Raw genomic sequence first — 27,550 nt, 5'->3', positions numbered from 1 at the left:
ATAAATGAGCACAGAATAACTAATATATAGTACAAAAAATTAATTTTCAATTGAATAATTAACAATAATTAAAAACACATACACATAAATATACATCCTTTTCGATCTCGTTTAAAAAAAAAAAGAATCCTTCGAACTTGATTTGACTCCTCGAAACTATTTTCGAAACCCATATTTTCTTCCCTTCCCTCCCTTTTTCTTCCTTTCTTTCCTCCGCTCTATCTCAAAAAGAAAAAAAAAAAAAAAGAAAAATAAACAAACAAACAAATAAATATCGCAAGCCCATCCGTCAAGGGGAAACCACTCGGTGAAAAAAGCTCAGAAGCCGAACGAGCTGACGCGAAGCTGAGCATCGAGAGGGTAAAAGCTCTCGGGCTCGGCCCGCCACCCCTACGGGACAGTACGCCCTTTATGACGGACTTCCTGTTAATCTCAAAACAAATTGGCGGAACCCCCTTCCTCTACCCCTCCTCCCCCTCCCCCTCCCAAAATTCCTGCGGATCAGGGTCACCCACGTATTGGATTGTGTATATACGTATGTATATACACAACACGTGCTCTCCACGGCGCTATGCATGAGGCGGGACGTACGAGTAACGAGTGCACACAGCTCGGTCAGGCCGGACTTACTTACGAGGCAGGGTTGTGAGAGCAAGGGAAAGGAGGCAAGGACGAGGAGAGGAGGGGAGGGGAGGGAGGGAGGGGGAGAGGGTTCCTTCCAGAAGATGGGGCAAACACGAAGTCGCCTCGGTAGGAAGCGAGAAGAGGGGTTATTTCGTTTCGTCTCAGCGTGGTTTCCCAAGCCGGCAGCAGCCTCGCTCGCCGACTGGCATCGTCTACCGTTCGGCACACAGTCGAACTCGTTCGCCACTGGACGACGGACGTCGCGGCGTCGCCGTCGCCCTTTTCCATCCAGCCGCAAATTATTCTTCTCCTTCCTCGTGCAAGAAAAAAGAAGGGAAATCATCGGCCGAGACGATGCGTCACGCGTCGCTCCGCTTCTTCCTCCTCGTATTTGTGCCAGTGTACGCGCGGCAGGCCACCGGTTGCGCTTTCTGCGAGACACTGTCTCAGCAACAGTTGCAGCTGCGCCAGCTACACCAATTGTCCCAGCAACAGCAGCAGCAGCAACAGCAGCAGCAGGGGTACAAGACGATCGGCAGCCCGAGGCCTTTCGGCGGCGAGAAACCGACAAGGGTGCAGGAGTTCAACAGGACCGGCGTGCTGCACCCCGAGTACCAGATACCGGCCACCCTTCGACCCGGTAACGTGTCTCAGTGAGTATTTGCATTCGCTCTTTCTTCTTTTTTTCTTTTTTCTTTTTTTTTTTTTCTGTCTGTAAATCTCGTTTCGAAGATTTTCATTTTCGTTTAACGTAATAATAACGCAAGGATTTTCCCTCCTGAAAAGGATTAACGATCTGGCTTTTTTTTTTTTTTTTTTTTTTTAATTGGTGTAATGATGCATCCGATAGAACATAACAATAAAATTTAATAAGAATATTAAATTTGGGGTTGGGATAAATGGTAATAAATGTTGATCGAACAAGGTAAATCATAAGTTGTTATATCAGTTGTTTGTAATGAATTAATTATTAATCTTATCTCGTATTTCCTGTTCACGAGTATTTATTAATCGAGAAAAATGTTTTATAAAGTTCTTTTAACTTTATAATCGATAAACTTTCGCCGTCTTTCAATTTCTGACTTTCAATTCAAAACATTCGAAAGACATTATGTCATAATTTTATGAATATTGGAATAAAGCGGAAATTTGAATAAATAACAATAAGAAATAAAAATTATATTAACGAATAATTACTTACTGAGCAAAATGAAACATTGAAAAATACGAAATGTATCAAATGTATTTCTTTCGTTTTTCTTATAGGAAAAATCTGAAGATCGAATTGTACAATGAATGAATTCGTCGTAACAAGCTTTCAAATACGAGGAGAGGGAGGGAGGGGGGAATGTACGGTATTCCTTTAAAAAGATTAAAGATCACCCCGTGTACAAAGAATACAAAACAAATATATAAAAAAAAAAAAGGTTAATGCACGCTATTAAGTTGATTATAAGAGGCTGCAAAATTGTATTCTTCTTCATCCTTTTACTGGCAAAAAGAGGTCGGAAAAACGTTAGTTGGCAATATCGTGAACATCCTGTGTATCATTTATTTGATTTATTTCGCAAAGTGAAATTATCCTTTTCGCGTGTACAGTTAAAAAAGAAAATAAAATAATTACATAATTACATAAGACGTAACAGTAGTAATGTTGTAATTGAACTGTTGTGTCTATAAATATAATAATAACAAATAAAAACACGATTAACACGTTTTCTTCATTTTATTATATCTGTAAGCAATTTTTCTCTCTTTTCCAAATAGCATTCCATTCTCGTTTCCGTCGTGGAACAAACTATTTTATCATCGAAGTAACACGGATTGCGTTACCAATCCAATTCGCTTGGAATGCCAAATCCTTTGGCCGGGCAATATAATAGAAACGTAGATACCTGTAGATTACATTACCGAGAACGTATTACACCTCTGACTATCAAGTATCGGGATATGCTAGAACGACTAATATATCTTAGAAACCACCAGTTCATCTATGCAATTCACTCGTGTACGAAAAAACAATTGAAAACTGAGACTATTTTAATCGAAGTGAAATCATTGATCTGAAACACACGCTTTATATCTTATTCGTAATAAAAGGCCATAAGAGTTGAGATAATAAAATCGTGAATTAATCATAGAAGAATCGAATTGTTTCTTAAAACTTTCATTTTCATAAAACGAAGTTGTGAAAAAATTGTGGATCTCGTAAGAAAAATCGATATCACGTTTTCATCTGATCGAGTAAAAATTTGGAAAACTGAGACGAGAATTGAATTACAAAATTGTAGGCTTATCAAAAGTGAAGTTATTAATCTGAAATTATTTTATTCTAACGTGAGGGAAATATTAAAATTATCCACTTGTATTAATGGTAACAAAATCGAGTTATAAAATTCAGGATTTTAACTTAAAATTTATATTGTTAAAATGCTGTAATTTGCCATTTATAACTAATGTGGGTTTCAGCTATAAGAAAGATCGGTGAAATTCAGTGACGTTTTTTTCTCGATCGAGTTAAACTTTGATCTAAAGATAAACGAAACCGTAAGAAAGGTGCATTCACTTTTCGCCGAACCATAGAAACAATTCGTGCGAATTTCGTTTGGGTTACATAGCTTGTTTATTCGATGCACGTGTACCCAGACCCATGGAACTTTGAACGTTTATACGAGAACGTCACGAACCCCGTACCATGTTTCATCAACTGTAGCATAGATTTTACAAATGCAATTTGATTCGAATTATTAGTGAATGATATAATAATTCGCACGAGTGTCGCGATTCGATGATGATTTATACACGGATGAAGAAATTAAAACGAAGCAAATTCATTAATTATCATTATATCTTCTTTATTTATTATTTATTAATTATTTGACACTTTTTTTATTAATTCAAAATACAGATTTGCAAGCGAGAAATAAAAAAATATTATTAATCGATGTATTGATATCATTGACGAATTGTTAAATTAATTTTTTCTTAATTATATAACGAATTTAATCTTTGAAATTAATACTTTCACTCGAAGTTTATTACGAAAAAGAAAAATTGTCGATGAAACTTTCAATGCACATATATTGATACATTTTTATATTTTATCAATTAAAAAATTATTTTTAATGTTATTTTGAATATAATTTTATCTAGAGATATTTTTCACAATAGATAGAGCATTAAAAATTGAACTTTTTTCAATTTATGAAAAGTCAATATCGATCAATATATATTGGTAACGATTAATATCAACTTAGCTAAAACAAATAGTTAAATTTATAGCTCTTCGTATTATTATACGTTAACAGCATATACTTAACATAATTAATGTATTTGTACATGTATTGTGTGAACTTTACAATCTAATTAGTCATACTTTGATAAACTTCGTATTACGTGAACTTCTTTGTAAATTAATCAATTAATCATTGCCCTCATATAAATTAGGAGAAAAAACAATAACGAAATATTCCTCCTAGATTTAGATTTATATAATATATGAATGCAAGAAACAAATCTTCATCATAAAGTTTGATCATTTCATACAAAATGAATCTAATAAGCTTGTCATTAATATGATGTTAAACTTTTAAAAAAATAGAAAATGATAGAATTTAAATAATTAACAATTACCAATTATTGTAAAAAAAGAAAAATTAACATTCTTAAGTTATAAAGTTTAATAATATTATTTCGCTTAAATTCTATTAACATTTTTGCGAAAAAAAAAATATTTGTTTAATTTAACTTTATTAAAATTTATACAATATATACAATTTACAATTATATATATTATAAAATATATACAAATTAGATACAGATAAATATGTACAATCCAAAAGAAAAATCTTTTTCTTCCTTCCGAATAGCAATAATTCTGAATAAATCAATAATTAATAATGAACGAATTATTTCACTTAAACATTACCTTGCGATCAATTTTATAATATTAATATTTATTAATATTTCTCGATTGATTATTTTTATGTGCAAAATTTTCTTTCAAAGGGATTAAAACTCGTCTTGTAGGTATACGTCAATTTGCCGAGTAGGTATTGTCGTCAAACTCTACTTTGTTGCAATGGATCCACCCGCGTGGTATTAATGGTCCGATGCGTCGCGACGCTACGCGTCATAAAGTCCTGCTATCAGATGGTTTCCGCGAAACTCGTACGCAAGTCTAATTGCACAATTGCTTCAAAGATTGAAACGCTAGGTTGCACGTTAAACTTGAACTTAACACACATATATTTAACTTTTTGATAGGTCAGTTAACAAAAGGAAAGGAATTGTAAATAGTGTTTTTTTAATTATCTCTAAATCTTAATTAGATAGTGAACTTTATGATGTGTTACATCTTAAAATAAATAGTTTGTATAAATAATTCAAATTTCTTTATTAATATACTTGTATATAATTATGTATATAATTGTAATGTATATAATTATTATTTAAATTATTATCAAGTTACTTAAAATTTTTCGGAATATATGAAATTCAATTTACATATGATATGAAATATACAGAGAAAAGACTCATTAATATTTATAAGAAAATAAAATCTATGATAAAATTCATAAAATAATATTTATTAATTTATTCACACATTAATTTATTTATACAAGAAAAATCTTTATAATTCGTTAGATATTTCTTTTATGTCTTCAATTTAATATTCTTTTGCTAAAAATGATTTTGTTTCAAAAATAATAAACGAATAATATTATAATCATCGTTATATCACGTACAATTACAAAATCGCTCAAACATATAGAAAAATGATTGTTTCAATATCTAAACAAGAATCTGTCAGAAGAATCGAAAATGCAAATAATACGCGAAATTATCTTTTAATCTCTTGCTAATTTTTATAATTGTTCATTCATCATTAAGATGTTATAAGCATATTTAAATTTTGAAAAGATTCAAAAATAATAAATTTTCATTCGAATAACTAATAATATTCTTCTGATCAAAAAATTTTTGAAATCGAAATTTCTTAATTTCGTTATTATTTCTAACTCATTTATTGTTTGGTTAAAATTTTAAAATTCGAACATCCAATTTATTTGTGAATTACAATCGTCAAAATTATTTATTACTTCGTTATTACTTTTTTTAAATTAATTATTTTTGTAAAGAATTTTAGTTAAAAAAAATTTTTTATTTATCCATTTCAATATAGTTATGTTGCAAGATTTTATTATTGAATTTTTAACACTGTTTTTATTATTGTTTTTTGTAAATGAGGACACAATTTGGAAGCTATTTGTTGTTACGAAAGGGGGCCACGATTCGAAATAAGCCAGGAACCAGTGTTCTAATGTTATAGACGCATCTGTCGACGTTTAACAATAGAAATAGCCAAGCAATACAAATTCCATTAGCTGGCGGCGAGATAGGCATTATATACGAAATATATATTTCAAACAAATATTCAAGTAAAATATTTATTATTTTAAGAACATATTTGAAATAATTATATTATTTTTAAATAACTATATTATTTTTTTTATTGTATTTGATGTATAATAAATTTATTATTTAATTTCATAGGCAGAATAATTTCTGAAAGTACATGAAATTTAAAAATTAGTTTTAAAGACTATATATCAAAAATCTCCTAACAATGAAATTTGAAGAAAATAAATTTTGCGAATAAATTTTTCTTGGAAATATAATATTTCAAATATATATCTTAATATCAAACTCAATATTAATATTATTCATGAAAAAAATATCTTACTTAAAAAAAAAAAAAAAAATACTTCGAACATAATATTTCTAACATTTCAACATTTTGCAACACGATTCAATATTATATAAATAAAAATCTCATATAATATCTTATAAAATTTGTTTCCGATAAGTTTTTCAAATATTTCCAACCAGCAACACTCTTGAATAACATTCCAACCTAACCTACAAAAACAAAACGATTTCTAATAATCTTCGTAATCAAACTACTTTCCAAATCATTTCCCCTATCCCATATAGATGCGCGCATATATAAGGAACGAAGATGCGAAAAGCGATCACGATCAAACTCCTTTCTCAGGAACTCCATTCACGCCGGGGTTCGTCGCCCGTTCCCCCTCCCCCCCACTCTCCCTCTCTCTTCCTCCCTCCCTCCCTCTCTAAGCGCGTGAGAGGCTTAAAGCGAAAGGTCGCGCGCGACGTTTCCCTCGGAAGTGGGGTCTAGGCTAAGGTTCGGCGCGCGTGCGAGGAAGAGGCGTCGCGATGCCACGCGTCGTAGGCTCCACTATTGGCGTGGATTTCCACGAAACACGGTAGACGGCCTCGCGGCGCTGCCCGAATGACAGAATCAATTCCGAGTCTGCCGTGGGACAAACCGGCCTCCAAAATTAGACGGCGGGGGTCGTGGATGCGCGACCCCAGACGCCGCGACGCCGGCATTGTGTGTAGACGCTAATTTTACAATAGCCGTTTTCAGTGCCAGCTTCAGTGAACGAAGAGCACGTGCGGCGTCCCGACGACGCTCTCCTCGGGCTTCGCTTTAACGCGGGACGAGTCCAAAACGCGTTAGGGACGAGGGGGAGGGGATATCGGTCGAAGGGGGAGGGACAGATCGAGCGAAAAGGAGGAGAAAGAGAGAGAGAGAGAGAGAGAGAAAGAGAGAGAGAGAGAGAAGCGGAGAAGGCGTAAACTTAACTTCGGTGTACGATCTTTTAAAAGGGGGTCTTTTGCGCGATCAAACATTACGACTAAATATAAAACGGGTAACTGGGATTTACGTACACCTCTGATATGCTCTGCGTGTGTGTGTGTGTGTGTGTGTGTGTGTGGCACGGGCGTAGGTGGATTTGTACGTATTATTGTTCGAATAATTACGTAGATCGGTCAAGTGAATGGAGAAGATACAGGAGGGATGGAATGGAAATATGAAATGGGGGTAGATAGAGATTTCTCTTGATCTATATATTGTTAGGGAATAGTAGTTTATTTAATTGGAGTAAAATAGATTTTTAGAGGAATGTGATGTGAATTGTTTTTTAGTGTTTAGTTCTTTAAAAATAAAAAATTTTTCAAGAATAATTATTTATTCGATTTGATATGATTCTGTTTAAAATTCTGACAAAATTGAATCTTTATAAAGTAAAAATCCTTTATGCATCCATCTATATGTAAATTAATTAAAATGTATAATTACTTTTGAAAAAATTCGATTTTTATTTAAAGAATTTTTTTAATCGATGAAAAAAACAAATGAATCTAATATTTCTCATGCTTATTATATTTATTATAATAATTGGGTGAAATAAACTTTAAATGTGTAATTATTATAAAACAAAATAAACTATAATTATTATTTTATTTAAAATTTCTAAATTGTTAAAAACTTATTTTATAATTTTTCTCTCTCTCAAAGTTATACTGTTTGTAATATTATTTCTTGATGGTTTTGTTTTAATTTAAAAAATTCTTGAAAATTCTTCAAAATCTGATTCCTTTTCTTTAACATAAATTTATTCATTAGTATAAGTTATATATATTTTGTATTAATTTTTCTTTTTTCTTAAAAGTTAACCATCATAGAACATAGATTGATATATAGATTGACAGTTCATTGACACAAGAGTAAATCGAAAAAGAATTAGAAAAAACATTTCTTATAACAATGCAGATGATAAGAAACGATCACTTTACAACTCGATAATGATCGGTTGCAAACTGTTAAAACATCAAAACTAAATAAATTAAAATAGAAAGTTGATTTTCAACATGTCCAGATATTTGACACTTTATCTTTTCGTTTAATGCAATGTTATATAAAAAGATAGCACTTATAAAATCATAATGAAAGGAAAAATCGAATTATTTTACCTCTTTACAACTATTTTATCTCAAAATGGAATTTTACTTTTTTTTTAAATATGTAGTGAGAATAGATTATTCAAATTAGTTTAGACATTATTTCGATTAAGATAATAAATTATAATAATATAAGTAAAGAATTCACAAAACTTATTGAACAACTTAATAACTTATTGCTTTTCTGAAAAGAAATGCGAAGAAAAAATATTTTTGATCATTTTGATAGAAATTTATATTTAAATATTACTTTTCAATATAATCTGTAAGCGGTGCAATTTATGTAATTATAATGTAATCATGTAATAATGTTTCTGATTTTCTAACACTACTTTAATGTTACATTTTTCAATTTGTCATTCATAAAATAATATATCAATTATACAATTAATCACATCTTTCTTAATAATAAATAATAGAAAGTATGTTCGAAATACATTCAATATATTAGATATTATTATATATTAGTATTATATTAGTATTATATATTATTATAATTAATATATTATTAATAATTAAATTGATATTTAATATGTGATTGTAGCATTATAGTCTAATAATTATTTACGTATCTTTTTTAATACAAAATTTAATAAAATGAGATATTATAGTTTTCGATTTATGGATTTCGAATGATCTTTCTTAAATCTTGATCGATAATTGAATATAATTTAATAAATCTTATTGTTTATTTTAATTAAAACTACATGGAGATTTTTTATTGTTAATTTTTAAATAAAGAAACTGTATTCATATTAATCTAAATTTAGATGATTATTAATTTCTATAAAATTCATATTTTCTTCTAAAAAAAGAATCTTTTATCTGTTGTTATATATAAAATTTAAATACATTTATATACATACATGAATTTTAATATTTTATATTTTAATATGACTATATACATCTTATATATATATATATATTATCTATTATATATTATATATAATAGATATATATAATATATATTATAATAAGATATATATAATATATATTTTATTATAATAGTTTTCTTTATTTTTAATGAATAATTAATATAAATAATCAAGAAATAACTTTTTTTATAAGAATATACAAAATCTGGATATCATATTAATCGCTTGAAAAAATGAAAATTAATAAATATAATTAAAACAAGATTTGTTTTATTTTATAACAAATTTTTGGCATATCAATTTTGTCATTTGATTAAAATATTGCTTCGTGTCTGATTACGTTTAATACGTATCGAACATTAATATCATACTGGATGCAGATAAAATTATTGCAGGTTCTATTACCTGAGTCCACGTGAAGGACCACCTCTCACGTTACTCGTTAGTCCTTGTAATGGACCGATATCATGGACCGTCAGTTACGTTGAACCACCAGAGAACGCTGAAGAAACAGATGGAGCAAAATGTATGTAGGAATTAAAATATATTAAATATTAATAAAAATATTAATAATTAATAAAAAATATTAATAATTAATAAAAAAATTTGAAGTCGAATGAATTCTATTATTTTTTTAAGAGTAAAGCGTATAATTTATTTATCAAATAGATTAATTGGCAAGATAAGAGTAAGAAAATTTAAAATTTAAAAAATTGTATGAAATACAAATTTTATTTTAAATTATTAATTATTTTTTTTATAATGATTATATTTTTTAATTTGCAATAATAAAAGTATAGATTATATTATAGTGTATATATAATTCATAATGTAAACATAATTTAAACATTTTTATACGTTGATCATCTATAATGTATTTAATATTTCTTAATATTATTGTTAATATAGCTTGTTAAAAATTTCAAATTAAAAAAAATGTTTCTGATATTATTATAGTTTTCAAATTTAAATAAATCTTATAATAAAATATGAAAATGCTTCTTTATTAATTCTTTCAATTCAATCAATTATTTTTTATGTATTACATTATTACAGCAGAATATAAGTAAAATTTTATTATATATATTTATTATATGCTTTTGCAACTTTTATATATACATATGTATATATTATATATACAATTATATATATATAATTATTATATAACATTATATATAAAAATCTATCTTAATTTTCTTTTTTTTATCATAACATTAAAATTTTATTTTTATTTTTCAAAATTTACCAAAATAAATAGCAGAAAAAATCTTTCATCGAATTGATGAAACATTTTTGAACATTCACGTTGATGAACATTCAAAATTATTGCAGAAATAATTATTTTTGAATTATGAAAAAAAATTTAAGCTAAAACTTATCACATAGGTTCTATCTAAAAATATTAATTGATCGATACAATATTTAATAAATTGAGATAATTTGAAATTACAAATTTCTAATAAATATAATTAAAATAATACATGTGACAAAGTATAATCAATGCAACAGCTCAAACACGATGGCCTGTGAAGAGTTTGAAGCCAGGTTCCCCCCTTTTCTCGTATGAAGGTGCGGAGGATCAGAATTTCACGATATCGAAGACACGCGCTGGCCTCTATTGGTTCGAAATTAAATCCGTGCATCTTCCTGGTGCCAATTTGGAAAAATTGTTACCAAGCACGGTGCTTTTGTATGCCACGTCAAGTAATTTGAACCACATCCCTCAACTGTACGTGAATGAAAAAGAAAATCGTCGTCGTTCGTTAAGATTTCAGCAACGAAGAAGCAAACGTCGACTTACAATATCTTGGAATAAAAGGTATCGTTAATAATTTTTTTCTTTTTTCTTTTTAATATATATTTAAAATGTTATATAATGTTATATAATATATGTTATATATGTTATTTATAATGTTTTATAAATATGTGTTATATAAGTGTGTATATATATATATATTATTATTATATATATATATATATATATATATATATATATATATATATAATTAATAATCCCTTCTTTTTTTTATATAAATTGAGAAAAATTTAAAAAATGAATACATTTTTTATTATATGTTGAATGATAGAAGATATTATCTTTGAGTTGAACTGGTGAGAGGAATATGGTGATGTGATTATATAAAATAAAAAATATTAAAATAAAAAATAATAATAGTCTCTTAAAGAATCTTTTTTATAATTTTTTTGTGATCACAATCTTTAAATCAAGAACCATTGCAGTACTCTTAAATGTGAATATTCTAATCTTTAGAAATCCAAGCAGAATAATTTAGTATAAATTAAGTTTCCAAATTAAATATTTTATACCTTGTAATCTTAAAATTTTATAACTTTAAATATTCCATTTTTTGATTAATTATTTTAATATTGAAAATTATTAATAAAATTAATTATTTAATAAAATTCAATATTAATCTTTGTATAATTTTAAATATTTATTATATTTAGAGCGCTCTCTTAAATCTTTACATATTTTTAAAAAAATATTATATATAGGATTCTAAAAATTAACAAATAAGTATTTAAGATATCAAGCAAATCTCTAAAATTAGTTTTCATTTTTTATTTATTATGATCTTAATAATTATTTAGAAAAGAAATCTTTCACTTCATCAAATGTCAAAATCATAATCCTAAATAATTTCTTATAAAAAAATTATAATCTTACTGACAATAAACAAAAAATGAATTATTTAATAAATTTTCTTTGATTCATTGATAAAATATTAAATTTGATTTTCGAAGAATTTAATATTAGCTCCAGAGGACAAATTTGAGAAAGATTTGTTTTTACAGCAACATAGATCCCCACCTCTCTCATTATTGTCTAGCCGTAACGTCGGGATCTCAACCTCATCCCTTGACCCTTTGTGCGGCGCAAAATGTTCTTCGTGTTCACCCACATCCGATGAAAGGAAGCTCTGCTTCCAAGGAACAGCAACATCGTGGCATTCCGGAAGGGCTTCATTGCGTGCGTCAAACAAAATTGACGCTTCACAGGATGAAGTACAACACTACGTACAATTTTACCTTATACGTGGTTAGTAATTACAACTAGGAAAGAATAAATTTTATAATAATTGCCTGCTGTGATCTTGAGTAAATTTGAGTGATTTTGAGTAAAAGGAAGTATTGAGCTGATGAGAAAGTTATGTGGATTTTTAATAAGACAAATAATTTGAAATATGAAAATGTTATTTATGATATTTATAATTTCATTTCATAAAGAGGAATAATATTTTCTATTGAAAAATAAAATATTCCATTCTCATGTGAATTTAAAAATCAATATAGATTAAATAATTGTAACAATTAAGATAAGATATTTCTATTTTTTTAATGATTATTATACAGAATGTTAATATATATTTATGAGATGGCTATATTTTTTTAAATAACTTGATCTTTTCAACCTGTTGTATCCTAATATATTTTAAAAATAATTTAATTTACTTTTGAGATTTAACAATTGGTTTATTTTTAACTCAAATTAACGGTAACTCTAAATAAATTAGATAAATTTGTATTTATATATATATTTATATTTATACTCTTCACTTTTTACCCGATCATTGCATCTCTATCTTATATTTAAAAAAGGAATTCATAAAATAATTTATTATCATTAATCATTATTTTTATTCTGTGTTAAAGGTAAATACACGAAATAATGTATCGAACCGTATAGCGACTGATACCATAAAATTTCGGAAAACATCGGAGTTAAGACTGCGCACTGGGCATTATAGCACAGCCAATTTGCGTAAAACCGATGGATTCGTCAATTTCTTTTATCGTCCTCCGGCAAATACTTCGAGTACTTTTTATATTCTTCCTTGCGGTGGCGGCATCGTTAGAGCAAAATTAAGCGCTCCAGGAATTTTAAGGGTAATAATAAATCATGTTTCAGTTATAATTAATATATATTTATATGTTAAAAGAAAATAAAAAACCAATTTTTATTTTATTTAATTTTTATTTTATTTTTATTTTAATATTATAATATTACCTATTCGTTTGAATTTGTATTAAATTTTCAAATACTAATCATAATTTTGTGAAACAAAATATTAGGTATTTAAGATCTTATTTACTTATAATCGTATCCATTAATTGTTAATATATTCTTATATTTTTATAACTTTAAAATAAAAAAATTTTAAAAACATGTAAAGAAATAATAATTTTTTTGCAAATATCAAAACTATATAATTTTTGAATTTATAATTAAAGAAAAATTTTATTTTGAAAATTCTATAAATATAATAATAATCTTAAAAATTAGAAACTAAAGTTTGCAAATTAATTTTTTCAAATTATTAGAATAATTTATAATAAATATTTTTTTCATCGCTCTTATATATCTTTTTTTATTTTTGAAAAATATTTCATTTCTTTTTATTAGGTATGATATTTCATATCATCACACGAAAACTCGTTGATGTTAGATATCAATGTTATAGAAGATTTACATTTGTAGGAAAAGGAGGTAATAGGATATGCATCATTAAGGGTACCACCTTTAACTTCAGGGAAAGGATACACATTACGGATATCCGCTACACCACAAGAATTAGTACGAGTATCTGCCATTAAAGTACTAGCTACCCAAGAATCGTCTGCCATATATCCACAGGTATGTTCATACAAATTGATATCTACTGAATAAAATCCATTAAAAGCGTAAAATTATTTTCTAAGTACGCTCTTTGTTTAATTTTAATAAAAATATGTATATAAAATTTAATAATAGATGATTGTATTCTAATAAAAATTAATATAATTATTTTAAGAACAGCAATTATATCAATATTGTCTTACATTATACTAACATACTATAATATTTATGCAATTCTTTTTATATTCTTCGTTTATTTTTAATTTTCTTCTATGTGAAAAATTATATATATAGTATAAAAATTATAATATATGTATAAAAAGAAATTTTCTCTTTCATTTAAAATTGCCCGTAATAATACTTTTTCTAATATTTTATACTATTTTTAATATTTTCTAAGAAGAAGTAAAAATATTTCGTTAATAAAAATTTGATTTCTGACATAATTTTATTAATTTCTAATGAAATATTTATTATTTAATTATATAATAAATAAATAAATATATATATATATTAAAAAGATATTTAAAATTAGATCTGTTTTAAAAATATCAACGATTAAGAAGAAATATTTAAACTTCACAATTATAAGATATTATTTTTCTTAAGAAGAACTGAAAATTTTGTTTAGATTCCTACGAGAAGCGTACCACGTGAGTACGGATCCTTAAGAACTTGCCACGAGGTGACAGTAGGGGTAGAATCAGCAGGTTCTGCCAAGTATTGTATCCTAGTGCGGGAATTAAAGAGCGGTTCATCTTTGGCCAGCATGACAACTATTCCAGACCAATGTGGTCTTCATCGTCGACGACGTTCCGAATACACTTTTGAGATCTGCGAGGAGAAAGAAAATCCGCCGAAAGATCGAGCGCTTCCATTCACCCTTAAAAGGTTGCAACCAGGAAAAGCTTATCTTTTACAAATCACAGCTCAATTAAAAGGACAATCTTTGTCTTATCCTTTGTTAACTGTACGCACTCGACGTTCCTGTCTACCTTGATAATAACGATTCTCATCAAAGAAAATAGGAATAATCAATGATGATCTTTGAAAAACGAGTAATCTCGATCGTTTAAATCGTTACATTACATTTAGATCTTTTGTATTCGCCATTTTTAATATTTAATATTTTTCCTTTCTCGTTTATATCGGGATGAATACATTAAAAAAAATCAAAGAATTATTTATTTATTAATGTTTGTCTTTTGATAAATAGGTAACTCTTTTGTGCATTAGGACAAAATGTAACTAAAAAAAATTTTCGATTTAATCAATTCAATAGCAATTTAATATCAATTCAAATCTTACAACCTTTAGAATCCCACAGTTTTCCAAATCTATGTAAAAATCCAAAATATTTAGGGTTCCTTATGGATTTTTATAAAATTTTTTAATATAAATAGTTTCAAATATTTCAAATATTTCTAAAATCTTGTATATTAAGATGAAAATTAAGTGATTTTATTAAATATTTTTCATTATGAATAATAAATGAAAAAAAATTTTTTTTAATAATTTAAACCTAAAAAATTTTACAAGATAGAAATTACTTCGAAATACCTATTTGTAGAACGTCTGACTTATTCCTCTTGGGAATCTAAAGAATCTGGCTAAGTATTATTCGCATAAGGTTTTACTGTTTATGTTAAATGCATTTTATTTAAAACGTGCTTTTTCACTTTAGTAAATATATTTTAATTGATTGACATTGATCGCAAACAGATAAAAAAATTCCTAATGTTATCTAATGAAGAGAATTATCCTAAGGAAATATTATGTATATAATAATAAAAATATTTCTATTTTTGATAATTCTCTTAATTCGAAAGTTTATTAACGAATTCATTTAAATAATCAAGATTTAGATACAAATATCGATTGATACACTTTCAAATTCTATAAATTATTAAAATGTTTTCATTTCATCGTTTTTATCGTCATTAAAAATTAAATTCATCTGTTTATAGTTCATTTTAAAATTATTCCGAATAATATTTATATCCGAAAATAATATTTATCGATATCTATATTATAAGCGAATCAATATGTTTAATATCCATTTTATTATAAAAGAACATTTTTTTTTTATCATGGAAAAATCGTTATTCCATTTCGAGGCTAAATCTAGTCTAGATTTACAAGCTATAACCCAATAATAACATTTATTTGAAATTTATATATTTTTTTTTAATTTAAAACACATTTTTTACTTTTATTTTTGCAACAAGTATATTCAACAATAATATTGTTTGATGTAGATATAATTTACATTCACATTGTAAATAAAATGTTACCTTAACCAAATGTAACATGCAAAAACGAATCATAGAACTATATAGCACGGTGCTAATGATATATGTACTGTGTAATTAGTAATTGCGAACTTTTATATCGTTAATATTATGATTGTTTATTTTGTATTACTAACAAAATATCATTTCACCTTTTAAAACCATTTAAAAATAATATATTTTAATATATCCTAATATCCTAAAATAATTTTTACAAAAATTAAGAAGAGTTGTTATTATTTGTTGTTTAATATAAAATCATCTATTGGATTATAAGATTTGATTTTGAAAATTAAACTTAATTTACTTTTTTTTTAATTCGAGGATTCTATAGCAAGAGTGATACGAATTTATTTTCACTAATTATATTTTAAAAAAATTGAAAAAATTTCTTATGAAATTATTGTTTTGATTTAACATTAAAAATAAAACAATAATTAAATAATAAAAAATTAAATTAATAAAAAAAATATATTTTTTTACATAACATAGCATTATTGTATTATAAATAATATTGTATTATAATAATATGAATTGATTATTCACTTTAGTTTTAGACAAATTTTTCAAATTTAAAACACAAATTTGCACAAATTGCAATATTTAATAGCAATTTAAAAATCAGAAATAAAATATTTTTTTACTTGTAGAACATTTTTTTTTATATATTACACAAAATAATAACTGAAAAATTGTCAAAAATAAATCTGTATTTCTCTTGCTGCAGGATTTTTAATTCATTCTGTTTTTTTAAATTAAAATATTTTATCTAGCTATTCTTCATTTTTTAAAATAAAAAATATTACAAAAATATTGAAATATTTTAAGTTTTACATAATCTTTTATTTCTAAAACAAAATCAGAATTTTATTTGTCTTTGGATATTTAATATAACATATAAACAAGACAATCAGGTCTTGTTTATTTATAAAAAAAAAGATAAAAATTTTTATTTTTACATTAGTTAAATGCTAGATAGAAAATTTTAATTAAGTATTGTATTTCATTATATCTATTATATCTATTATAATATCCATTGTCAAAAGAAAAAGTTCAAAGTTCTCGAAAGGGTTTAATCCTGTGTCATGTTACATTTATATCATAGCGAAAAAATATGTAGTATAATAAAAATAGTTTTTATAACATAAAAGCATATTATAAATTTAATATAATATAGAAATAATGAATAATTTTTACAATTCAAAATTTTGTATTATTATACCATTTTATTAAAAGTTATTAAATATAATAGAACTGTTATAATTCGGATTCTATTAATATTCGTAGCTTTTCACCGGCCGAATACTGCGGTTCATATTGCAATAACGATAGTGCTTTTGACAAAAGATGTTTTCTATCTTCTCCGGGACAAGTAGATAATTCTCTTAACGTGACTGCAGTATATAATGCCAATCTCGTACCATAAGGATCCAATGTTTCGGTGGTTTCTATAATACGTTTACATAATTCAAGTTTTTTAGGATTGTCCGCGGGCATTAGTTGAATCAATGAATGACTGACAGTAATGCACAATTGATGTCCAGGATGTAATAATGTAGTGAGCCTGAAATTACATAATTATTATTGAATTACTATTTTAATCTTTAAAATTTATTTAACAAAATTTGTTTATTTAAAAGGCATTTTATCCAATTAAATAATATATATTGAAAATATATATTACAATATATTGAAAATATTTAAAATAAATAAAAATAGAAGATAAAATAATAAGAGAGAGAATACCAATTAAAACTAATTTTTATTTTTCTCCATCAAATGTATAATATATTATTTGAAATAAAAAATGAAATAATAATAATAATAATAATAATAATAATAAACGCATTTTGAAGCCACATCATTTATACCATTTTTTCTGTTTTTAATTGCATACAGATTCTGGTTAATATATTACAAGAATATTTGAGTTAAATTCTCGAAAGTTCTGTTGTTCAAGATATTTTTTTGTACTAAACAGCAATAAACACTATGTTGAGAATAACTATTCAATAACTTTCATTCTCATCGCAGTTTTAATGAAAAATAACTATGAATAGCAATATTCTCAAATGTATTTGCATTCTAAAAAAATTATAATCAAAATATTTTAAAGTTGTTTTAAAATAAATGATTTTGTTCTATTATATATGATACTTCTAGTCTGTCCAATATATACCTTTAAAAAAAACACTTAAATGAAAAAATTAATCTTTAATTTTTTTTTTTGTATATATAATATTGTATATATTGTATATATTGTATAATTTTGTATATATAAATTATGATCTATAAATTACAATTTCTCTCTTTTTTTTTTTAAGTTCTATTTATAAATTTTTATTTTTAGTTCAAAATATAATAAAAAAAAAACTTAGAACGATTACTCGACTCTTTTCTGTAATTTAAATCAATTATAGAAAATATTTGAAAATAAAGCAGAAAGCAAAAAACAATTTATATTAATCATTATTATTCAATTAATATTATATATAATACATATCAATTTATATTAATCAAATATCAAAAATAAAACAAAAAACAAAATAATAATTTTTAGATTAATAATTTAACTATTATTATGTTTTAAAAAAATATCATATATATTAAAAATGATATATTGTTTTCATCATCTAATTTAAATATAAAAAAATAAAAAACTTTTTACCGTGATAGAAGATTAACCAATTTATCTTTTCGCGCTGAACACATAACGTCATCGACGTCTTCCTCCAATTTTCCAATGAATTGTATCATTTCTGATGCGGTAAGAGTTCCAGGGCACGAATCGCATCCCCATTCTGAATCAAAGTCCAATGGATTTTTAGGTAAAATAAAACCATTGTCTTGGGGGCACTTTAACGTTCCAAGATGCGTGCCCAATTCTGTTGGATCGGCACACCGTTTACAGTGACAAGAAAAATATTTTGTTTCTAAAAGATGAGATCTTCGTACCCTTGTTGCCCAAAGTGCATGTGTATACATTGTACTTAAATGGTCCCCTCTGTACATATATAAATATATATTATATATATTTGCAAATTTATTTATTAATTATATAACGTTATCATATATTAATCATAATAAAAAATAACGTTATTGTAATTCATATCATAGTGATAATAATATTAAAAATTTAAAAAAAAATAAATTTTTTGAATTATTATAATAATAATATATAAAGTATTTCTTTTTATATCATATCAAGATAAATAAATTTTAAAAAATACCGAATATTTGAAAAAATATGAAAAAATGTTTGATTATGAAAGAACATATTATGATAGAAAAAGATATATCAAAATATTTTATAAAAAAACTATTTAAATTTATTTTAAACATAAATCATTCTTGAGTTATGAGTTCTTAAAATTAATATGTTAAATAAATTGTAATTTTTATCTGAAATATTTTTTCATATTTTTCAAATACTTCTGGAAGATTAAAATTTTTTGTATACAATCTATACTAATAAATTATAATAATTTATGAAATGCATTTTGCTATAGAAAAAGACTAGTTTTCACAAGTTTCTTTAAAAGAAAGATAAATAATTCGTTATTCAAAAAGGAAGTTACTTTCTTAAACTAACATGCTTTTAAAATATAATCGCATATTATTTTATATATTTAATATATTCGAAACTGAATATTTCTATTTTAATATGTATAACTTTTAGATATACGTATTTGTATTTTATAATAAAATAAACTTGCAAAAAAAAATCAATCGATAGTTTCAAATAAATGAGTAATATGTTTCGTAAAATCGTTTCATATGCAACAATTTATATATTTATGATCTATGTCTAGAAAATTTTAAATTTCTAATTTAATAATTTTAAATTTTATTCTACTTCCCTTAAAAATATATCTATACATATTATAAAGTAATATATTCATGAAATCTTTGAATCTTGAAAAAGTCTTTGATAGATTGATTCTAAAAATGAAAACAAACACAAAAATTGATATATAAAAATGTTAACCAGAGTTTATTTATTATATAAGTATTTGAAGTTTGCATTAAACGAAGCCAAATGAAAATAAAGTTTTTTGCTGTCTTTATTATACCATATATTCGTTTTCCTTCATCTAACATGAACTTAAATTATTTATAATTTAAAATTTTATTCTCAACTGATTTTTATTTGTTTTGGTTTCTAGAATCGATCTTCATATACATATTTCAGAATATTAAGGATATATTCTGTGTATCTTTAAAAATATTAAAAATATATTAAATTACAAATATATATATATATATATATGACTTTTGTGCGAGAGAAACGTATATTTACTTTTGTATAGAACACAAAGCTTTCACCGTGATTCGAGGTCTACCCTTATCGATTGTAAAACTGTGTCTCGTGTTAGCCAGACAAGAATGTTCCAAAAGACACGCTGTTTCATAAATTGCAACACAACCCTCAGGTGGTACTGTTTCCAATGCGTTTATATCTATTAAACCGCATATTTTGCTCACTATGTCCTTGGTAGAGGAATTATCTGGTAAAAGACGTTGAATATGGTAATATATATTCATCGTTTCTTCGTATACGCTCGTTCCTGGACCACGAGAATCTTCGTGACTTTGTAATTTTTGTATAGAATTCCAATATTTTGATTTCTTACACCATAATATTAACATACGTATTACCAAAAGAACATCGCATCTAAAAAAAAAAAAGAAAAAAATAATATCAATTATAAATTGAATTCTGAATAAAGTAGATAAATAAATATATACAATATCTTTCATGCAATTAAATGGAATTATATTTTCGAAATGAAAAAGAAAAAAAATTTCAGATAAAATTAAATTATATTATAATATACATATTAATTTGATTTTGATACTATGAATTGTATTTCTTTTTTTTTTTAGAATTAATTACATTACAATTTTTATTACATAAAACAAATTATGTAATAGATTATATGAAAATATTAAATTATAATTAAAATGATAATTAAATATTTGTAATTAAGTTAAATTATAAATTATAAAATGTTTAATTATGTTTTATCTAATGTGTTACAATTTTTTTTACCAATAAAGAAAACAAACAATTATTAGAAAATGAATAAAATGTAAAATTACGTTAATAAATATTTATTGGGCTCTATTGATAGTTAAAAATAATTATGTAAAAAAAATAATTAGATTATGTAAAAAAGAAAAGAATAGTTACTTGACCATTGCATAAAAGAATGCTTCATATAATTGCATACATAAAAAATGAATAAAAAAATTTCATATAATAGTCGTATCAGGTAGAAGAAAACATAAATATTATTTTTTTTTTTTTTTTGTAAATTGATATATAGAGAATTTAAAAATCAATCATTAAAAATGAAATCAAATTAAAAATGATTCACATAATTAAAAAATCTTTTTATTTTTTAAATTTCAATTAATAAACCAATTAAATCATTGCTAAAATATTGAAATAATTGCTTAAATGATTTATCAATTGAAAGTTTAAATAATAAAGAGATTCTTATACTAAGAGATTCTTATACACATTAAATGATTTTTAAAAAATATAACTTCCACTGATTGGCTAATATATCAAATTAATATATTTTTATATAATATTTTTAAATATATAATATATTTAGTAAAAATATCATAAAAAAAATAAAAATTTCAATTTTCATTTCGAAATGCTAAATAAAAGGGAGGAGGATATTATTTTTCAAATATATCCGTCTTTTGTGTTTTATATATAATGTTACAAACCTTGGAATGATCTTCGCTTTTATAAGAAAAGAACATTCCAAATCGTGTCTATTTTTATCTGTAAGACCAGAACAATCTACAGCGCACGCCGGCCAAAGACATTTCGTGCATCTTATATTGGCACTCTTGCATTGTTTTCCACAACCAACGCAAAGTCTTTGATCCGAATGTATCGATGGTCCCCAAACCAAAGGTGATTCAGACAGAATCACATCACCTGGATTCAAATCCCTTGAGGCCAATAAATGTCGTCCGAGTTCGGAGTTCTCACGAATCTCCCACGCTTGGCAAGTCAACTTGTGTCGAGGCCAATCCATTCGTTGATGCTCCTTTTTACAATAAAATTGTTGCTTGCAACCGCTACATTTCAACGTTGCACGTTGATTACAAATTGGACAGATACCTTTCATTTGTGATTCCATGTTTTTTCATTTATTGAACATTTTTATTATAGTTTATTAGGTTTAAAATTAAATCTTTTGTTTTTTTCTCTGTCGATATTATCTCTTAAATAAGAAAGTAAAAAAAATTGATATTTAAAAACAAATTTCGGAAAATAAAACAAATTACTTTACTACATTTCCGTTCAAAAATTTAAAGATAATTATTGTATTCGCTCTATAATTGAAAACATTAAATAATGATTAAAATGTGTAAAAAAATATGTTTAATTTATACAATTATTACAAAAATTAAAAGAATAGATGTATATTGATATATTAATAATTTTAATGAAAAATAAATATTTTCTAAAATATTTGAGCGGCAATGCTTATATATATGTAAAAATATATTTGCTTTAATAGTTTTAACATTTAGAATTATTAACTTGAAATAATAATATTAATGTTACAAAAATAATGAAAAAAATTTTATTAATAAAAAATTAATAATAAAGAATATATATAGAATGTTCGGATTAAGTAAAAAATCTAAAGAATGATTTTTAGACATTAAAATAAACATAAAAGTGAGATGGTTTTTCTTCTCGTTTTATATAAAGCAAAATTAAAATTGCTTATAAGGTAATAAATAAAATTTAACGGATATTTTTTCTGTCTGTTTTAATCTAAATTATATATATATTTAATTATATTTAATTTAATAATTAAATATATATTTTAAATTTTGTATATATTTTGATCAAACATCTTATATATTTCATTATTTTTTTATCAAAATAACAAATATTCATAATTATCATTTTTTTTTATCAATTTTAAAATTAAAATTTCTTATTAAAAAAACTTAATAATTGTATATTTTTAAATTACTTATAAATTAAATATACAATTGTTATCTACTAATTTTAGATATCACTATTCAAGTTAATTATTGTATTCTTTCTATAAAAAAATATTTTTAATCATATTTTATATTTTTTTATAATTTAAAAATTAAACTATTTGAAAAAAAGAATTTTTTAATTATAAAAAGTTTTGCAATTTTTGAAATTTGTAGACAGTAGTTAAAATTAAATTATTATTATATTTTTATTTTAATTTTTGAAATTTAATATTATTTCATTATATATGTAATATATATGTAATAATAAATTCACTAAATACGAATATTTGTATATTTTTTAATGATTGTGTATATATATTATATTGTTTGATAAAACGTACTAAAAACTTACCTATTTCTAGATTGAAATTTCTTTAAAATTTCAAAGAAATTTATTGCATATGTCAATAGGTACAATAAATTAATAATATAGAAATAATAAAATTAAGAGAAGTATAGCACATATTGATATACGTTAAATATTTTATTAATTTTTCAATTTTTAAAAGAAAATAAAAAATTAATATATAAAACAATGAAAATAGCAATATCACTAAACCTCGACATTACAACGCTGAAATGACGATGGTCTAAACTGATGGTTTAATTATAGAAACAGTATACTTACGTAGACATACCTATTTTTGACAAAACTATATGAGATTATTCAATATAATATTATTTGTTATATATAAAATATTATATGATGATATATTTCATGCAAAAAAAAAAAAAGAAAAGAAAAGAAATTATTTATCAATAGAAAAATGTACATTCATATATATTACATATGTTTCATATGAAGAATATTATAGAAAGAATGTATTATGAAGGATATTATTATAATATTTTTATTTATATTATAATATTAGCACCTTTTATATAGATATTAATTTTAAAAATAATTTAAATATTACATTTACAAATTATTTGTTTTAATTAAATATTTGTAATTATATTGTAATCATATTATATGATATTATATTTATCGAATGTGCATCTATTTATTAAAAAAGAAATGTATATAAAAAGTATTTATAACAAAACAATATCGAAAAAATTTCATATAACTTAATATAAAATGGTCGTAAAATATAACAATGATTATACACATATTTACAAATATCAATATATATAATTTCTTTCTTATTTTTGTGCTAATTATTTTTTGATATTATAATATTAAAAATTTTTTTTGAAAATTTAAATAATAATACATTCTATTTTTAACAAATATAAATATTGTGTATCATTTTATATATAATTTCTTATTGATAAAATTTCGCGAAAAGTTTAATATGTACTCAATTTTAATTTACTGCATAAAGAGTAGTATTATAATTGATGTACTTCTTTACAATCACATGTATTATATTACATGCATTATATTACTTATATTAACATACTACAAAGACTTAACAAATAGTCTGATCATGGCCATATGATTTGTTGTTTTTTGGTCGTGCATATTTGTTCTTTATTATATTAAATAAAATTCTTTGCTTATATTTAATTTTAATAAAAAATATATGAATCAAAGGTGCAAAAACTATTCATATCTCTATACAATACTTATATTTCTATGTATTGTTCCATTTTTTATTTCTTTATAGACACATATCAAAAGTTATAGATTAAACAAATACACAGATTTTTGTATCAAATCAATTTTTAGTACTGTTATTTGTAATTTATTTAAAATTCATTATTATGACTTTCATATTTGGAATTTAAATTTATAATTAAGTATCTTAAATATAATCATGAATTTGATTTATATTAAAAAAATATATAAATAGTTGCAATAAAAACAATTAATAATCACATTTACTTAATTTTAAATTTTTGTTATTTACAAAATTCACTCAAATATTTAATTTTCATAACATATTTATTTATGAAAAAGAAAATGAAATCTAGTTTTAAGTAATAGTAAAAAGAAAAAATAATAATATATTTAAAGTCAAATTTAAATATCAACTAAAGTCAAATTTAAAAAAAGATAATGAAAAAAAAACTCAATATCAATTGTAAAAGAAATATAACATTTTACTAGGTTTTTTTTGGAAAATATTAATTCAAATAAATTATTATAATTGAAAACATTTAAACAAATCAAACATACCAAACATTAACTACAATTAATTTCGTTAAATGATATAAAAAGAATTGTCAAAATTAATATTTTCAAAAATCTATTATCAAATGAATATAAAACTAAAATAACTTATTAAATTGGCTAGTGTTCCTTTTTTGTGCTATTTTTTACACTGCCATGATTTACATTACGCCATGATTTACGGAAGCAAATTGAAGATCGTACTAAATGCCATATGTCTTTTCCTGTACATACGAGATTACAAATAATTAAAGATGGAGATTCATATTCATTTGGAACGATACCATCAACAGAAGACTCGAAAAAACTAAATAATGGAAACCAAATTCTAGTTCTATTTGAATCACGTTGCATTAATGCCTGATTATTTGCTAGAGTATGATAATAAAGAAACAATCGAGAAGTAATATAGAAAGCTACAAAAACATCAATGGAATAATGTTCGTGTGCTGCTAAGATAAAAAATATACCAAACATATTGAGCATCCATGTAAAAGTATGTAAGAAATATAATTGTCTTGGTGTATCTGTAAATAAAATAGTATAATAATAAATAGAATATATTTAAATATATATTATAATACTTACATTCTGTAATAAAAAAATTTAACATAGTTAATGCAACAGTATGTCCACTAAACATATAATCGCCACATGTTCTAACACCTTGAATCGACATACCAGCACCACGCCATATAACATATGCCATAGCAATCTTATTATATAATTCTACATATGCAGAACTATAAAAAAAAATATAAATATAATTTTTTTAAATTTCAGTTATTTTTTATAATAAAAAATTATACTTTGTCCAATCTTCAGGAACCTTCCGTGGTTGACATTGTAAATGTGCACCTGGTACTGATAAGGAAGTAATGAGCATTGTAACGCATCTTAACAGGAAGACTGTACCAGATAAAGCAAAAAATCTTCGTAATAAAATAAATCTGTAAATAAAAATTTGTTGAATGTTTTTAAAATTAATGAATATTTTTAAATTTACCTGTATTTGTGAAAAATTAAAACAATAAGCCATATTGCAAAAAGTATAGTTCCAGTAACTTCACACATATCAAATGCCCAAGGAATATGTGGAACATTATCTAAAAATATATCAGGTAACGGAGGATATTTTTTCATATCAGGCACTCTATCATGAACAATAACCATTACAAAGGCAGTAATCCATGTAACAATAAATAAATATGCCAAACTAATAAAAGCTTTCCAAATTTCAGGAGGTAAATGTGATGCATGACCATCTTCTGACATAGATGCAGAATAAAATTCATGTTCAATAGAACCTTCATTATTTATACCACTACTAGGCATCTGTTAAAAATATATATTTGTACTAAATAATATGACTTTAAAATATTTTATTTATCATTTTTTTTATTTAAAAAATATATATATTTAAAGATATTTAATTAAATATTTAAAATTTTCTTTCTTACTTCATGTTTATGATGACTAAAAAAATTTGATGAAGGAAATATATCAACATATCCTAATTCAAACAATACTGCCATATTAGCTCTTTGTAATTGTTTTATACTAATATATAATCTCTTTATATCACCAATTTTCTTTATATTCATGGATATTAATTTTAAATCATCTTCTTTCAAAGTCAAGAGCACCTTTCCATCAATTTCCTGATCAAAAAATAAATCAACAAATTTTTCATGTCCGCTTTCACTAAGCCACTTTGCCACATCCTTTTGTGTCCATTCAATTATATTTTTCTCAGACATTATTTATCTTAATACAAAGTACTAATCCTATCTAAAAAAAATTTATACATATTACTGTGTCAATAATTTATTAAAAAATTATATTAATAACTTAATTAATAATTTAATAATTTAATAATTTATTATAAATTATAATTAACAAGTTAATTATATTATGAAATAATAATATTAATAAAATTATTGATCTATTATGTTTTAAAATAATAGAAAATATTGACAAATTTATAACATAATCATATTTTTTAAAATATTAAAAATATAAAAATATTATATAATTTCTAATTACTATATATAATTATATAAATGATTATATTAATTCAAAAAAATAATTTTAATTAAATAATAATAACAATATTAATAAATTACTAAATAATAAA

General features: G+C 24.1%; 3 protein-coding genes across 5 annotated transcripts; 1 reads left to right on the top strand and 2 right to left on the bottom strand.

Moving 5' to 3' along the window:
- The first annotated feature begins 790 nt into the window (after positions 1 to 790).
- Positions 791 to 15,315, top strand: LOC100576121 (protein NDNF). Of its 2 annotated transcripts, none has more exons than XM_003249103.4 (7): positions 791 to 1,277; positions 9,728 to 9,858; positions 10,842 to 11,151; positions 12,150 to 12,393; positions 13,008 to 13,241; positions 13,834 to 13,989; positions 14,603 to 15,315. In XM_003249103.4, the coding sequence occupies exons 1-7, from the start codon at positions 979 to 981 to the stop codon at positions 14,969 to 14,971; spliced, it is 1,743 nt and encodes a 580-aa protein (XP_003249151.1). In that variant the 5' UTR covers positions 791 to 978; the 3' UTR covers positions 14,972 to 15,315. The 2 variants fall into 2 exon arrangements, with proteins under 2 accessions (XP_003249151.1, XP_026294931.1); XM_026439146.1 differs by lacking the exon at positions 791 to 1,277 and adding an exon at positions 7,382 to 7,537 and having other exon boundaries at positions 14,603 to 15,314.
- Positions 15,316 to 17,112: 1,797 nt separating this feature from the next.
- On the bottom strand, positions 17,113 to 23,878 carry LOC724300 (uncharacterized). Of its 2 annotated transcripts, XM_026446379.1 has the most exons (5): positions 23,647 to 23,878; positions 22,008 to 22,513; positions 20,563 to 20,937; positions 18,931 to 19,266; positions 17,315 to 17,826 (listed from the first exon to the last, which is right to left on the bottom strand). In XM_026446379.1, the coding sequence occupies exons 2-5, from the start codon at positions 22,427 to 22,429 to the stop codon at positions 17,520 to 17,522; spliced, it is 1,440 nt and encodes a 479-aa protein (XP_026302164.1). In that variant the 5' UTR covers positions 22,430 to 22,513; positions 23,647 to 23,878; the 3' UTR covers positions 17,315 to 17,519. The 2 variants fall into 2 exon arrangements, with proteins under 2 accessions (NP_001229486.1, XP_026302164.1); NM_001242557.1 differs by lacking the exon at positions 23,647 to 23,878 and having other exon boundaries at positions 17,113 to 17,826; positions 22,008 to 22,429.
- A 1,655-nt stretch (positions 23,879 to 25,533) lies between these two features.
- On the bottom strand, positions 25,534 to 27,173 carry LOC412697 (sphingomyelin synthase-related 1). Its single transcript, XM_016910952.2, has 5 exons — positions 26,874 to 27,173; positions 26,420 to 26,748; positions 26,223 to 26,363; positions 26,002 to 26,156; positions 25,534 to 25,940 (listed from the first exon to the last, which is right to left on the bottom strand). Exons 1-5 carry the CDS (start codon positions 27,171 to 27,173, stop codon positions 25,534 to 25,536), a joined length of 1,332 nt encoding a protein of 443 aa, XP_016766441.1.
- Between the last annotated feature and the right edge of the window lie 377 nt (positions 27,174 to 27,550).

This window comes from Apis mellifera, linkage group LG2, assembly GCF_003254395.2.
Source record: "Apis mellifera strain DH4 linkage group LG2, Amel_HAv3.1, whole genome shotgun sequence".
Lineage (NCBI taxonomy): Eukaryota > Metazoa > Arthropoda > Insecta > Hymenoptera > Apidae > Apis > Apis mellifera.
Note: the sequence above shows the minus strand (reverse complement) of the source record. Positions and strands in the feature narration are given on the sequence as shown.